This window comes from Xenopus tropicalis, chromosome 1 (assembly GCF_000004195.4).
Source record: "Xenopus tropicalis strain Nigerian chromosome 1, UCB_Xtro_10.0, whole genome shotgun sequence".
Classification (NCBI taxonomy): domain Eukaryota; kingdom Metazoa; phylum Chordata; class Amphibia; order Anura; family Pipidae; genus Xenopus; species Xenopus tropicalis.
Window position 1 is genome coordinate 45,214,400 of NC_030677.2, and position 15,760 is coordinate 45,230,159.

Genomic DNA, 15,760 nt, shown 5'->3' on the forward strand with positions numbered 1-15,760 from the left:
CATTATCCGGCTGAAATTTTCTAACCTGACCGATTGCCATGGTACCAAAATTATTGGGATGATCATGCGGATCACACACAAGAGTCTTAAAATCATATGAAACTAGGTTTTGTACCATTTTATTGGTACGTGTATGGCCAGCTTTAGAGACTAAAATGCAGGAGAGCAGATAACGTTCTTTGGCTGCAGGAATGATAGGTGCAGTCAAAGGCATACAGTTTTGGCTGCACAGTATTAAAGGGGACCTGTCACCCTAAGAGATAACTCCAAATTATTTTCTGTATTGCTAGTTGAGCAAAATAAACTTTACTTACTCGATATAAATAATATAAATCTTGTTTCCTTCCGTCTTGGAATAACTCAATCACAGCAAGCAGGCAGGCACCATTTTGTGGGCACTGTTATGAAGGCAAGCTTTGTATCATGCCAAAATCTTGTTTATGTGCCAGAATGGGGGACCAGATGCCCATACCCATGTACTGGCTACACAATTAGATGAGGAGGAGGGAGGGGAAAAGTGTGATGTGCAATGACATCTAGGAAGTGCTGAACGGAAAGCTAAAGTTATTGTCTGCCCAGCCTCTATGCCTAAGGCATAGAGGCGGGGCAAGCAATATATGATTGACAGCTGGGATTTTTAAATGACTTTATAATTGGTTTGGATGTGTTAATATAAAAATGAATTTGGGTTTCATGTTTAATTTGAAAAGTACTTTTATTATATAGCTTTTTATGTCTGGGTGACAGGTCCACTTTAAGTCCCAACAATATTTATCATTTACAGACAAGCCAAGTAAACATTATTTTTTTAATTTCATTTTTAAAGGACAGCCATGTCCATTAAACCTCCTTAAAGTCAGTTTTTCCTGACATGATTTAAACAACTGTTTCAGGCTCAAAATTTGATTTGAGCTCATAAAAAGGTTGCCAAGTTTTTAAAAATCTCAAGAATATATAGGACAGCAGACAGCAGAGGGGCACAGTCAAAAACTTTGCTAACTTACATAGAAGATTATGTAACTAACATCAAGCAGTGACAAGGCAGTGCAGCTTGACAGTGGCAGACTGGTGTGTAGGGTTCTGCTCCAGTAGAATCCTGCTCTGAAATCCATTTTTTAAAAGACCAAATGTTTAAATTCGACAAGGGCTACCTATTACCTTACTCAGCCATGTGACTTGTGCTAACTTCACTCACTCTTTACTGCTGTGCTGCAAGTTAGAGTGATATCACACATTTCCTTCCCCACCCCAGCAGATGATCAGCAGAACAATGGGCAGGTAGATTTATAGGAGCTTCCTGACACCTCAGCTAAAAGATTCAGCTGCCTAAGGGCTCCGGTACATGGGGAGATTAGTCGCCCGCGACAAATCTCCCTTGTTGCAAGCGATTAATCTCCCCAATATGACATCCCACCGGCAAAAATGTAAATCGCCGGTGGGATGGCATACCCTAGTGATAGACATAAGACATAGCACCCAAGGAGAAACAGTGTTTTGCTATTATGCAACTTGGATAGTATTGACTGTACATTGAGCGGGAGAAACAATAGCTTATCAGTAGCTTATCTATGGGATGAGAGCTTTAATTAATCATAGATGTACAGGTACTGAAATTGCTGGTACAATGTTAGGGCTCTGGCACACGGGGAGATTAGTCACCCGCGATTTGCCGAAATCGCCTGCGCAGCGTGTGCCATCCCACCGGAGACTTATATTTTCGCCGGTGGGATGGTAGTTCCTGCTCCATGCTCCTGTTAGATACATTACACATTGTTTTTAACCCTCAACCATTGTAATAACCAAACCATTTCATATCCTATTACACATACACAGCAGGGAAAATATTTAACACATCAATGTTTTTCTTAGTAAATTTATTTCTAATGGGGCTATTGACATGAAATGAGAGCGGACATTTCAGCAAGACAATGATCCCAAATACACAGCCACACATAGCAAATAAAATTGCTAATATGGCCCAGTCAAACACTCGACTTAAATCCAATTGAAGATCTATGGAAAGAACTGAAGATCAGAGTTCATAGAAGAAGCCCCTGGAACCTTCAAGATTTGTAGACAGTTTGTGTAGAAGAATGGGCCACAATCACACCTGAGTAAAGCATGCAACTAGTTTTCCCATACAGGAGGCGCCTTGAAGCTGTCATTACCAACAAAGGCTTTTCTACTAAGTATTAAATACATTTCAGTAAACATGTTCAATACTTAATCCCTTTATCATTCCACTTTACTACACACAACTTAATTTATGGATTTATTTGTGTTGATTTCTTTGTATGCATGGATACTTGGGTTATTACTGACATCTGGTGTTAGAAAATAAAATTAAATACATTGCCTAAGAAACACTGTAATGCCACAGAGAGAATCACAAGAACACATCAGTCAGCATCAGTTTTTTTTTTGTTTTTTTTTTAAGAGGACTCAAGCACCACTGTTGGAAAGGAAAAGTTACACATACTGTTTTTGTGTGTGAGTTACTAGTTCTTTGAGTTTAAAGGAGAATGCAAGTCAAAATTTAAAAAGCATACTGGCCAATAGTCCTCCTATTGTTTAGTAAAAACCCAACACTTTTGGCTCACCTAATCAAATATTTACTCAGTCACACTTACTTCACATTTTCTAGAACAGGCAGCCATCTCTAAAAAGGTATTCTCCCTTCCTTTCCCTCCTTGCTTCATACTGCACATGTGTTTCATTCCCTCCCCTCTGCCAGATCCGCTTCTGATTGGCTGGTGGGCATGTGTAGCTCAGAACAGCAGACAGGATCAAGTTACACACATGCTCAGAGAATAGAAAGGCTGCCGCTGGCCAGCACCATATCTCAGAGAAGCAAGCAGGGATCTGGAAATTTAGATATGCAGTAAGTACTTAAAAAGAATGCCTTTAGACTTACTTTTAATTTATATTAACCTTTCATTGTCCTTTAATAACATTGCAGCAAATCAAGAACTAAGCAAAATGTAAAAACCTTTAATTATGTAATGTTTGACATTTCGAGGAAGTGTTGGCATGGAAATAATCCAATTACCGGTGTCCAAAATTGCAAATGCAATGCACCTAAAACCTTATGTATATAAAACAAAAACAACATTTTCTTTTTCCATGGCCAACCTGCATTGCAGCATGAAAATTAAACCACTGTTTGGTTACAATGTTAAAGAGATCAATTATTAGCTTTTTATTATGATATTAAATTCAACATTTTTTTGCAGAAACCTAAGCATAAGTAACAAAATGTATGCAATACACTTATGGATTGCAATCATTTACAAGGTTAAAGATTGTTTCAATTAAAAATTATACTAAAATCATACCAATGTTTTTTCCATAAAACCACATAAAGCAATTTAAGGCAATCCAGTAACAGCTCTTATGCTTTGAAGCAAAATGTTGGTAAATTAGTATGTGGTATGTCCCTGGTAAAACTGAAAAGTACAAATATTTCAAATAAAATAAACCTGATGTTTTAATAAGTATAAAGCACTAAGTTCTCTTTAATGTTGTTCTTTCTGCCCAACAAATAAACCTCTGTTACACAAGTTCCTGAGGGTTTCTTATTGCTGGAGGTAAATTTACAGGTCGAGATTCCTCATCATAAAGAACCAAATCCTCCACATCACGACCATTGTATTTTCTTCTGCATATTCTAACTACAACTTTCTTTTTCAGAAACAGTTTTACAGCTTCCCTGGAAGCCACAGCTTTGGCGGTCTCCTTTGTCTTCCCGCAGCCCATTCCTAAATACACAGATTTGCACCTTAATTCACAAACTATATTCTCCTGAGATGTTTTATTTTGTGGTAAATCTGCCAGGTCCTTCAGTGGAACAAAAGCAATGTCTAGTGTGGCCTTTAAAGATTCAATGCAGGAGTTAAGCAGTTCTTCATGGTTAAGGTTGGCATTAAACCCGCCAGCAGATACAAGTTTCCAAGCTACTGTCTTGTATAATCTGTTAAAGAAAGGCTGCCTTTCTTTGGTATCTTCTGAAGTGAAACGGCGAGTAGGTTTGAAAGCATTATCGCTAGACTGTGATGGACCTTTAACAGAATGGCTTTTTCTCTCCTGAGCAGCATCGTGTTTATATCCTGCTTCTTTTGGAAGATTTAAGCTAGATTTAGCTTTGGTCACAGGAAGAGGCCGGCGATTACCTGACTTTTCATAAAATTCTGTGTTTGTATCTGTCCTTTGCGCTGCATTTGAGTGTACCTCTCTCTTATTTAGACTAGTAGATGGAATGTTACCATCACAGATTTTCCCTGATGAGCTCTCCATTGTGTCACTTGGCTGGTTCCTGTTTTCTACTCTGTCATTAACATTCGAGGTTTTTCTTGCCCCATGATCTTCAGTGGATTTTTGCTTCTTGCATGGCTCCTCTTCTACCCCTTCTGCAGAAGAAAAAGGTACATATTAGATTAGAGGAAACAACATGCAACACAGCAGTATTTTTCAGCCTAGTACAAACACCTCATTTTCTGATGCCCAGTACAGGCTAGTGTATAAAACAACTTAAACAAAACTAGCAAAGACTATACTAACCTAGACATTCAAACCTAACCATCAAGGAAAATCATATTTTTAAAGTCATACACAAAGTGTGTAACTTTTATTGATCATGGCAGTTGCTAGCACATAAAAAAGACTTATGTTTATTCCAAACAAATGCAATAATATACAACAAATGATCATTATTATTATTATCATTCTTTAACAATGTCTATGTTTTTCTGAAATTTTGAAAAAAAAAAGTAATAAACCGGGACTTTTAGTGGCTTAGCCTTATGCCAGCACAACCCTAAAGGAGAAGGAAAGGCTAAGTCACTTGGGGGTGCCAAAATGTTAGGCACCCCCAAGTGACTTAGATCGCTTACCTTTTACCCCGGGCTGGTGCCCCTATACGGAGATAACAGCACCAGCCCGGGGTAGCAGCGAGCGCTTCCTACTTCCTATTCGCTTGCGCGTGCATGCGCAGTAGAGTGAAAAGCCGACTTTCTTGTTTAAGTTCGGCTTTTCACTCTACTGCGCATGCACGCGCAAGCGAATAGGAAGTAGGAAGCGCTCGCTGCTACCCCGGGCTGGTGCTGTTCTCTCCGTATAGGGGCACCAGCCCGGGGTAAAAGGTAAGCGATCTAAGTCACTTGGGGGTGCCTAACATTTTGGCACCCCCAAGTGACTTAGCCTTTCCTTCTCCTTTAAGTGGCCTTTAAATGTAGCCTGCTATACCATTAGGGAAGAATGACAACTCCATGGGGATCACATATACATGTTTTTGAACTATTTTCAGCAGTACAGCTTTGACTGACTCACTTAAGATACTTAGAAATTAAATTGCTGCTTACTTTTAGAGAAGAATGTGGCCAGCATCCCAACTTCAAGGATGGACTTAGCAAGTGGAGTTTGTAACTCTAGGAGGGTGTCCTACTGATATGTGTGATATTACAAACAATGTACCATCTAATCGAAATGTTCTTAACTTTACATGACTTATGTAAAAACACTCAGACTGTATTTATATAACTTCAGATCATGCTTAGGAGAAGAAAAGTGGTGTAAATTAGTGTAAATATGCATATTTATTATTTCAGAGATTTAGGAAGTTAGTGCTACAAGTGCTAATACTTTAATAAACTAAAATTGCAGAAAACAACTATGCTGCAAACAAAATAACTGCCCGTGTGTGTGTGCTGGGTACCCTGTTGTTACATACAGTATATGCTGTCCTTATGAATCTTACAAATAAACAATATTATTAAGGATATTTGGATTTAGAACTGAAAAGGGTTCACATCTGTATTCTGCTAACCATTGCTACTTGAAATCCCTCTTTTCTTCACCTTGGCAACCAGTTCATCACGTGTTGTATGGGTTGGTGCATCAGTCACCTTAATATTTTCTGCCATTTTAAGCACTTTTTCCATAACTGGAAGGGGGTACCTATGGGGGAAAACATAATATAATTATAAAACTATATAAAACAGACATAAAATTAGATCCTAGGAATGCTTAAGTACCAAAAACCCCAAAACATTATCCACTTCCTTATAAGTAAGCAGGCTATGCTGCAGGTGAAAACAGTCATAGTTACGCAGCCCAACTCCAGCTGGAGTACAATGAATATACTGCTCTCCAAAACCAAATACAATGTACAAGAAAACATAAACCTAGCCACTGTATTAAATATCTATGAGCACGCGCTGTAAAATTAGTTGAGATAACCAATTCTTCAGAAGGCCCTTTAACGTTTAAACAGTTCAGCACAATAGCACTGATGTAGTAGCATTCTGTTTAAAACCATCAGGCAACAACCGTGTCCAGACTGTCTAAGGGCATGAGCACTATTGCAAATTTACGTTAGTTGTATGTACTTTCCAGGGCCATGCATGGAATCCCCCAGACACTGGGGCTCATTTATCAACCCTGAGCAAATTTGCTCATGGGCAGTAACCCACATCAAAATCAGCAAGTGGTTTCTTTCAGCCAGCAGCAGGTAGAACAATAAATACAACAATTTGATTGGTTGCCATGGATTACTGGCCACAGGCAAATTTACCCAGTGTTTATAAATGACCCCTACTAAGTCTAGATAACAGCATACACACTAATCAATAGAGTGCTTTAAGGAGAGGCACCCCCAAGTGAATTGTCGTTTACAGCATAACCCTCCAAATTACAAAAAAAACACCATAACTAGGAAACCCCACATCCCCAAAATATTAGATAATAAATACCACATCTGTACACCTTTGTACCAACAACAAACACACCCATCATGCATGGTGCATGTACATGCAGGGCCTTAATTATAAGCATTTTTTTGTGCACTAGCAAGCATCTGAGGTCTTGTTGCACCTCGCAGTGTATTAAATAGGTGGTACAACGCTCCCTTGCACCCTGTGCCTGCTGGGGCTCCCAAACATATTCATCTCAATAACACAAGAGGCAGGTAGGTGCTGCCCATGTGCTAGCTTCCATATTAATCCAAAAGCATATTGCTCCAGAATGCAGAGGGACAGGGTTCAAAGTGAGAAAAACAAGGCAGCTTTTAAACACTTTGCATCTTCCACTACCAGACATAAATGAACCCTAGGGTGTCATGAACATAACAAAGGAATACCAAGAGCGGAGCTGCATACTGCATACAAGTAGGTACCCACCCCAATGAAGGGCTCTGGTACAAAGCTGGGGGTGCAATTGCAAAAGTAAAGATACCTGCATAGAAACTTGGGTACAAGAACAAATTGTTGGGGCCATTTATCAAGGGCCAGTTTAACCCCTTAGTAAGTTCAACCCCAAGTAACAATAGAATAAAGGTCTATAGACTGGCTGAATAACCCTACAAAGGCCGCAGCACTTATCCTAGTGGCTCCAATACAAGTGTTGAAATGGTTTCAAGTTTACTGAGCAAGTGCAGTTGTACATATCTGTAGTGAATATAATCACCTGGGTGTACGAGCCCTTCAGGGGCAAGACTCCTGCCCCTTTCCCACACTCCCGGGACTCACCTGCAGCCCGTGAAGACATGATTGGCCCACGCCATGGAGTAGGCAAGAAGCCGGTCCAACTCCTTGTGGTTGGTCTCAGGCAGTGGCGGGATCTCTCCTTCCCCGCACACATCGCGCAGGTTCCGGAGAATGAATTCCCTGCGGTGTTGCCACCACTTGTCCGACTCGCACTCCCCGCGAACACGCTCCAGCCAGGCGGCAGTCTCAGGGTTCTGGCCCAGGAACTCGCTCACCTCGCACTCAGACCCCATGTCCGGCACGGATACAGGGAGCCCCAAGGGGCACAAATGCCGTGCGGATCCAACAAGTTTAGCAACAACGATACCTTCAACTACTGTTTTACAATCAAGGAACCGCTGACCCGGAAGTTGCTCTCACACTTACGCCGTGACGTATGGCGCCTCAGTCATGTGACCAAGATGGCTTGTACGTGTACGTACTGAGGGAAGATGTACCACAGACAGATAATATACGGAGAGAAGGGAAACCGTGGCTTTCTGCAACAGATGTCAGTAGGGCCCGGGAATGCCTCATTTCGAAAACTTCAATTGTGAGGGGATTGAACACGGAGGGAATGTTAATTTCGCCAAATGTTGGCTCCGTAGTTAAATGTTAAGCACAGGGTCGAGTTATAAGAATTATTTTTTTAATTATGTAACAGTCCAATTAGATCATGACTTTAGTTCAAAGTTTTGCATTGCATTTGTGTAGTGACAGCCATGTTCTGAAATACTCTTCTTAAAATCCCACAGGAATGAATAAAACATGGGTGCGTTTTTATGTATTTTATATTCCAGTTTCTCATTCATTCAAACCACTACCTGGTTGCTAGGGTAATTTGGGCCCTAGCAACCATATTGCTGCTAAAATTTCAGTTGCTGGTTATAAAGCGAAATAATTCGAAAACCGCAAATAAACAATGACCACCAATTGCAAGTTAATCATGCCATGAAAGTGAGGTATGTATGTTACCCAACCACTCAGATTGTAAGCTCTACGGGGCAGGGACCTCCTTCCTACTGTGTCTCATACCACATGGCACTTATATATATATATATATATATATACATATATGTATTTATTGTATTTATTTATTATATCACTCGTCCTCCCTGTGTGTAATTTTGTATTCTGTAAGACTGTACAGCGCTGCGTACCCTTGTGGCACTTTATAAATAAAGTTATACATACATACAATGTGGAAGGCGGAGGAAGTGATGTCATGTGCAACACGTGAGTGACTTCACCTCTGGCCACGCATGATGTCAGTACCACATGTCGCAGCCGTGTACTCTCTCACCCCCCCAGCTCCATCAGGCTGATGCCACACGTAGCGTTTTTACGCTGCGTTTTTTGTAATTCTCTCAGCGGCTGAAAAACGCCCGATATCATCATCCATAGAAATAACTTGAAAAGACTCGAGGCAAACCACACAAAGCGTAAATACGTTAGAAAACGCCTTAGCACGGATTTTTCAAGCGTTGGCTGAAATACACCAGTATTTGTAAAGCAAGCTATTCCTATGTATACACAAAGGTAGCTGGCAGACCTAGCTGAAATACGCGGTGTTTTTTACTATTTCGCACTATTAGCACCATGGGAAATGGGATTTGCTACGTCACCAGTTCTAGGCTGAAAAACGCCATAGTCAGGGGCTGTGTGGCTTGTGCGGCGTTTTTAGGCTGAGAAAAAACGCAGCATAAAAACGCCACGTGTGGCATCAGCCTCACCGGATTTCCACAGGCACTCTCCAACAGTGGCTGGGGGATTTTTTATTTTATCCCCAAAAAAAAGAAAATATAATATATAAAATGAGATATAACAAAATGCGAAAAGCTGCTGGATCTGCATTGTATGAATAATGTGTATATTTAATAGTAGGCAAAACGCTATAGGAACAGCTGACTGGCAGATGGCGCTGTTGTTTCAATTTTACACTTTTAATTTGTAGAAATTAGAAAAAAATATTAATATAAACTGCTAAGATGCTCAGAAGAGCAAGAGAATTGTATGATCCTTATGATGGAATACCTTATTTGATTGATGTAAATGAGAAAATGTTCCAGAAGACACACAAATACACAGAAGTACTATTGAGAGCTTTTTAATGATTTTCAAGCTCAATGGACCTTAACTACAGGAAGTGGAATCACTTGGAACTAGAGATGCAGCAAATCCGGATTTGGTTTGGGATTCAGGACGAATCCAGGCTTTTCTTGAAGGATTCGGTTTTTGGCAAATCCACGGTCCCGGCCGAACCGAATTCGAATCCTAATTAGCATAAATTTGCATATGCTAATTAGCATCCGAAAATGGTTAAATGGTCAGGGGAAAAAATTCCGCTGCACACGTGGCAATTTTTAACCCCTTTCGATCCCAATTAGCATATGTTAATTAGGATTTGGTTCGGGATTCGGCTGAATCCTTCAGAATCCCTCATCAATCTTAGTGTGTTTTACTGATAAACTTTACTTTTGACACATGAATACATTATTGTGCAGAGTTTTGCATCAGTGTAAGTATAATTACAACTCTTTTCTACTTCATAATATATGGCTTCTGTGGGACAGTGATATAGCTACATGAGTTGACAGCTATTCCATTTGCAACTTTAAAATCTTTGCCTTTAACTAGCTGATTGTCTAACTGTAGCTGACAAAGACTTATTCAATTTACTTTGTGGCTCAGATGAGCTGCTTTTCATTTCTGTGTTTGGATAACAAGTGCTGGAAAGCTGGAAAGACACAAATTGTCACAGTATTGCCAGTTAAAAGACTAATTTCTCCAAAAGAAACTGCTTGGTGCATGTGTTCTCTTTGAGACAGAGTAATGAAAAAGATCCCCAAAAGCGAATAATCCTTAAACTAAACTCCTTAAATTAAACTAAACTTAAAGACTACCTTTTGGAGCACTCACCCAGCACCTGATCTGGGAACTGGCACTTATATTCTCCTATCTGTGTCTGTAAGTTACCCTCCTATATAGATTGTAAGCTCTACGGGGCAGGGACCTCCATCTTTGACTCTTAACTTATTGCAACTGTATTTATTTTGTATCTATCTGTATTTATTGTTGTACTTTGTATTTATCTATTATTATCTTAATAATCCCCTGTTTGTATTAATGCATTCTACTGTACAGTGCTGCGTACATAAGTAGTGCTTTATAAATAAAGATATACATACATACATACTCCTACAGCATTTAAATTAACATATCATTCCACTAGGATGTTTACACAAAACAGTGTCTTGCAGGTTTAGGCCACTAGAGGTCGCCACAGGACACTTTATAGCTTTGCCTGTAGTTCTGCATGTATCTTTGTTAAATGTACTGTTCAATATTTGCTACATATGAATTCCATTCAAAAAGATTATTTTCCTGGTGATTTTAATAATTAACTCATTTTGTTCTTGTGTTGAATTGTATCACTGAAACTAGTGACTATGAAGCAGCACAAACAAATTTCCTTAAAAAAATGTTGGTGCAACAAAAAATAAATGTGACAGACTGCTACCCTGTGTGTAAGTGTGTTTGCTGACTGTATTTGTTGCATTCTATCCTTAAACAAAATGATTAGTGATATCTTTAAGACCTCAGGCAGAAAACAGCAACAACCAAAGAGCCCCTGTCCCATGTATCATAGGTCCAAGAGTATTTATTTGGAAAAGGTATTAATGTATATTCATACTGTCTTTACCTCAGTCTCTGTAACTCTTTAAAATACAGGGCAAAAATGCTCCATCATGCTCATGACAAGCGCTTGTCACTCCGGTCAGTGGCAGCAGGCGTGATGTATGTTTCTCCACTAATGTAAATACCCAATAGGCATGGGAAATGCTACGTGCAACATAAGTCAGGAACAACATTTTGCATTTCCAGGCCCCTTTAAAGCATATTTCTGGGCCACCAGCACCTTATGTACAGCCCATAATCCCTCCATGGGCTCCCTGCCCTCTTACACACCGAAAGGAGGATTGCAGTTCTATTCCCTCCTAAAGGAAGTGACCCGTGCATAACGCCATTAGCGTTTCCCTCTGTCTGGCTTTTGCTGCTGGCAAATGTGGCAACCCTACAGAAGAATGTCCCAAATTGCCCTGCTTATCTATCCCAAATACAGGTTGCCCGCATTCACCATCATTTTCTTAATTTCACCCCATCAAATTCACCCATTGTTTAAGTCTTGGTTGTAGTATTCTTTTTGTGGTTTGCCCAGGTGCAGTAACCCATAGCAGCCAATAAGATGCTTGCTAAATGCTACCTGCTGATTGGGTTTCACTCTTGTTACATAACCCCAATGGTGTCAAAAATACTTTTGTGGTGCATTCATGACACCTCGATCCCCTGGAGCAGATTCGGTGTAACTGATTGAACAAGTATTTCATCAGGCAGTGGCAGAAACAAAGTACTGTATAGGCATATAATCTTTTATCCAGAATGCTTGGGACCTGGTTTTTAAACCATTAAAGGGGTAGTTTACTTTTAAGTAAACTTTTAGTATGGTAAAGAATGTACTACTCCTAACAACTCAGCTATTGGTCTTCATTATTTATTTTTTTATAGTTAATGAATTATTTGCCTCTTTTCAGCTTTCAAAAGGGGCTCACTGACCCCCCCCCAAAAAAACTATTGTTCTGTAAGGCTACAATTTTATTGGTGTTCATTTTTATTGCTTATCTTCCTATTCAGCCCATCACCTATTCATATTTCATTCTGTCATTAAAACCACTGCCTGGTTGCTAAGGTAAATAAGACCCCAGCAACCAGAATACCAAACTGGAGAGCTACTGAAGAAAAGGATAAAAAACTGAAAAACCACAAAAAATACAAAATGAAGACCGTTTGCAAACTGTCTTAGAATATCAGTTTTTTGGGTTTTTTTGTCATATGGATTCACATAACTTAGTTCAGCAGCCGATCAGCAGAACAATGGGAAGGGAGCAAGATAGCAGCTCCCAGTAGATATCAAAATAGCACTCAATAGTAGGAAATCCAAGTCTGGCTTGGGACTCCTCCAGTTACATGGGATTAGGAGAAACAATAGGTTACCTGAAAGCAGTTCTAATGTGTAGCGCTGGCTCCTTCTGAAAGCTCAGACTCAGATGGCGCCTACACACCAATATTAGAGCTAAAAAAATTCATTTGTTGGTTGAGGAATAACATTTTAAATGGTAGAGATAATTATTTGCTATGTAAATAGTGTAATTTAGAAATAAAAAGTATGTTATTAAAATCATGACAGAATCTCTTTAATAAAAGTGATTAAACAGAATTACATGTAGGTATTAAAATGTTACTTGAAGACACTTCCTGAGATTGAGGTCCAATCTGTACCCCCCTCCTCATTATAAAGGGTTTAAGTCATATATTATTTTTTAACCCCAGGCTCCCAGAGTTCCAGGCTATTCCAGTGGCCCTTAGCCTATGATTCCCACTCTCAATAGTAATTAGGGGCAAAGAGAGGCTTGGTGAGAAATTCAAATTCTGATAACAAGAAGTATTGTTGAATTCCTATCACGCCTTGAGACTTTCAGTAAGTTATTTAATCTCCTTGAGCATCAGGCAAGAAACCTTAGATTTTAAGCTGTACTGACTAGACTGTGCGGTAAATATGCTGTAAACAGAACTGTATAAATAAGGATAAAGATATTATTGGACTGTACAGTTCTCTTCTCTTTTTAGTTTAGCTGCATGTCATATTTCTGTTGAGCCATAGCTTTTCCAGTCCAACCGCAGCTTTTAACCATCTCTGCTGAATCTGGTTTTGAGCAGCTGGTCTTGCATTTGCTGCATTTTAAAGTTAGCCCTACTTTCCCCTTACTCAGTGCTGTTTGAGCTGGGGTTAATATAAAAGTTATATATATTGTATGTAGGGGCAATGAATTTACATCTTCTGTTACTAACAAGTCTTATACAATTGGTCAGTATATTAATTGTAACACTAAAATTGTTATATATCTGATTACATGTCAGAAATGTGGTATGAAATACGTTGGACAAACCTCGCTGAGTTTCAAAGACCGTATTTGGGAACACATTTCTGACATTTGAATAAGAAAAGAGACAAATGTATCCAGACGTTTTCTGTCCTGTACCATGGGGAATTTAGATTTTTTTCAGGTCCAGGAGAGAATTTTTGCATCTCAGAGAGGTGGCGATCCAACATATAAGGTATTAAAACAAGAAGTTTTTTTTGGATATTCACCCTTCATACTAGATTACCTAGAGCAGTGATCCCCAACCTGTGGCTCGTGAGCAACATGTTGCTCCCCAACCCCTTGGATGTTGCTCCCAGTGCCCCCGAACCAGGGAGTTATTTTTGAATCCCTGACTTGGGGGCAAGTTTTGGTTGAATAAAAACAAGATTTCCTACCAAATAAAGCACCCTGTAAGCTGATAGGGTGCATAGAGGCCCATAATAGCCAATTTTAGCCCTTATTTGGCTCCTCCATGAACTTTTATGGTGCTTGTGTTGCTCTCCAAGTCTTTTTACATTTGACTGTGGCTCAGGAGCAAGAGAGGTTGGGGACCCCTGACCTAGAGGAATGAATTCCGATTTTGATGTTTCTTGTTACCATCATTAGACTTCTTTTTTTCGATATCAATATCAACATGTTGAGGTATACATTTTTCTTTTTTGGGACCATTGTTATATTTCTTCATATTTATATGAGTGTATTTTTTCATGCCCTTCTTTATATACATGCGCTGTTCCTTTAAATTATTCTCTGACATCTCCTCCCTTTCCCATTATCTTGTTTTCTATTGGTGTTTTATCTTTTAAATACTGTTGCTGTTGTATGTACATTTAAGCTTATGATTAAGTGTCAAACACAAAGCTTTATGAGATGAGTGTATAATAAAGTTTTTTTCTTTTTAACTTTTCAAATGGCCTGTCTTTTGGATTTACAGAGTGCCCCCCCTTTTTTCCTTTTTTGTTTCTGCATTAACGGGTTGTCTGCTCCCTTGAGCTGAGGGTTTGAGCACATGGATTACCCTTTTTACCTCGGTGAGTTCTCTACTGCTTATGGATGCAAAATTGCTAGATATAACTGTTTGTTTTTGTTAATATATATATGCTATATATATAGTGAGTCAGTGCAAGCACAAGACACAGCTAAATGAAGGGTATAGGAATAGGGAATGGTTGGGGTTCCCTGGGGTTGCCCAAGATGGCTACTTTACCCCAGGAAACACATATATGCTTATGGGGGGGGGAGGGGACATTCAAGTTAACTTTTAGCATGTTATAGAGTGGCCTATCCTTAGCAACTTTTTAAATGGTCTTCATTTTTTATTTGTTATAGTTTTTGAATTATTTGCCTTTTACTGACCCCAGCAGTGAAAAATAAAAATAAAATATTGCTTAGTGAGGCTACAATTTTATTGCTATTGTCTTTTTTTATTTTTACTAATCTTTCTTTTTAGGCCTTCTTCTATTTATATTCCTGTCTCTTTTTCACACCACTGCCTGGTTGCTAGGTAGGTTGCTTCTGAAAGAAAGCTGCTGAACAAAAAGCTAAATAAACCAAAAACTTCAAATAATAAAAAAAAATGAAGACCAATTGCAAATTGTCTCAAAATAGCACTCTCTATATCATACTAAGGGGCACATTTACTCAGAAATATGGAGAAAAAGTCGATTTTTTTTTCACTAGATATTTTTCAGATTTATGAATGGGTTTTTTCCAGTACTCGATTTTTCTGGTATTGTTTCTCTAAAAATTCGAGTTTTTTGGAAATTTTCCTCGACAAATTTGAGTTTTTCGAAAATAACTCCCAAACTTCATGGTTTATTAATGTTTCATTAACTATTTTTTGTAAAACAGAAAAAACATTGGCAGGTTTGATCTGTTTAGACCTATAGAGGCTTAGGGTATATTTATCATGCTGTGTAAAACATGGAGTAAAGCATTACCAGTGATGTTGCCCAGGGCAACCAATCAGCAATAAGATTTCAACAGTTAGAAAACCAAAGCAAAGCATCTGATTGGCTGCTGTAAGCAACATCACCGGTAATGTTTTACTCCACTTTTTACACAGCATGATAAATGTACCCCTAGAATAGTAGAGGAATAGAATAGCCAGTGACAGCCTGTCCTTGACACATTTTCAAGGGGAAGATAATCCCACCATCATTTTCTATTTCACCCAGTTTCAAGTGAAACTTAAACACATTATTGTTTTCCAAGAATGAGTGGCAATGCTCCTAAAATGGCTGCTGGAGCAATTCCTGTTTG

General features: G+C 39.0%; 1 protein-coding gene across 2 annotated transcripts; it reads right to left on the minus strand.

The window, feature by feature from the left end:
• Nucleotides 1–2,971: 2,971 nt before the first annotated feature.
• On the minus strand, nucleotides 2,972–7,944 carry cdkn2aip (CDKN2A interacting protein). Of its 2 annotated transcripts, none has more exons than XM_002934259.5 (3): nucleotides 7,521–7,942; nucleotides 5,822–5,952; nucleotides 2,972–4,406 (listed from the first exon to the last, which is right to left on the minus strand). In XM_002934259.5, exons 1-3 carry the CDS (start codon nucleotides 7,769–7,771, stop codon nucleotides 3,553–3,555), a joined length of 1,236 nt encoding a protein of 411 aa, XP_002934305.2. In that variant the 5' UTR covers nucleotides 7,772–7,942; the 3' UTR covers nucleotides 2,972–3,552. The 2 variants fall into 2 exon arrangements, with proteins under 2 accessions (XP_002934305.2, XP_031751299.1); XM_031895439.1 differs by having other exon boundaries at nucleotides 3,695–4,406; nucleotides 5,853–5,952; nucleotides 7,521–7,944.
• Nucleotides 7,945–15,760: the final 7,816 nt, after the last annotated feature.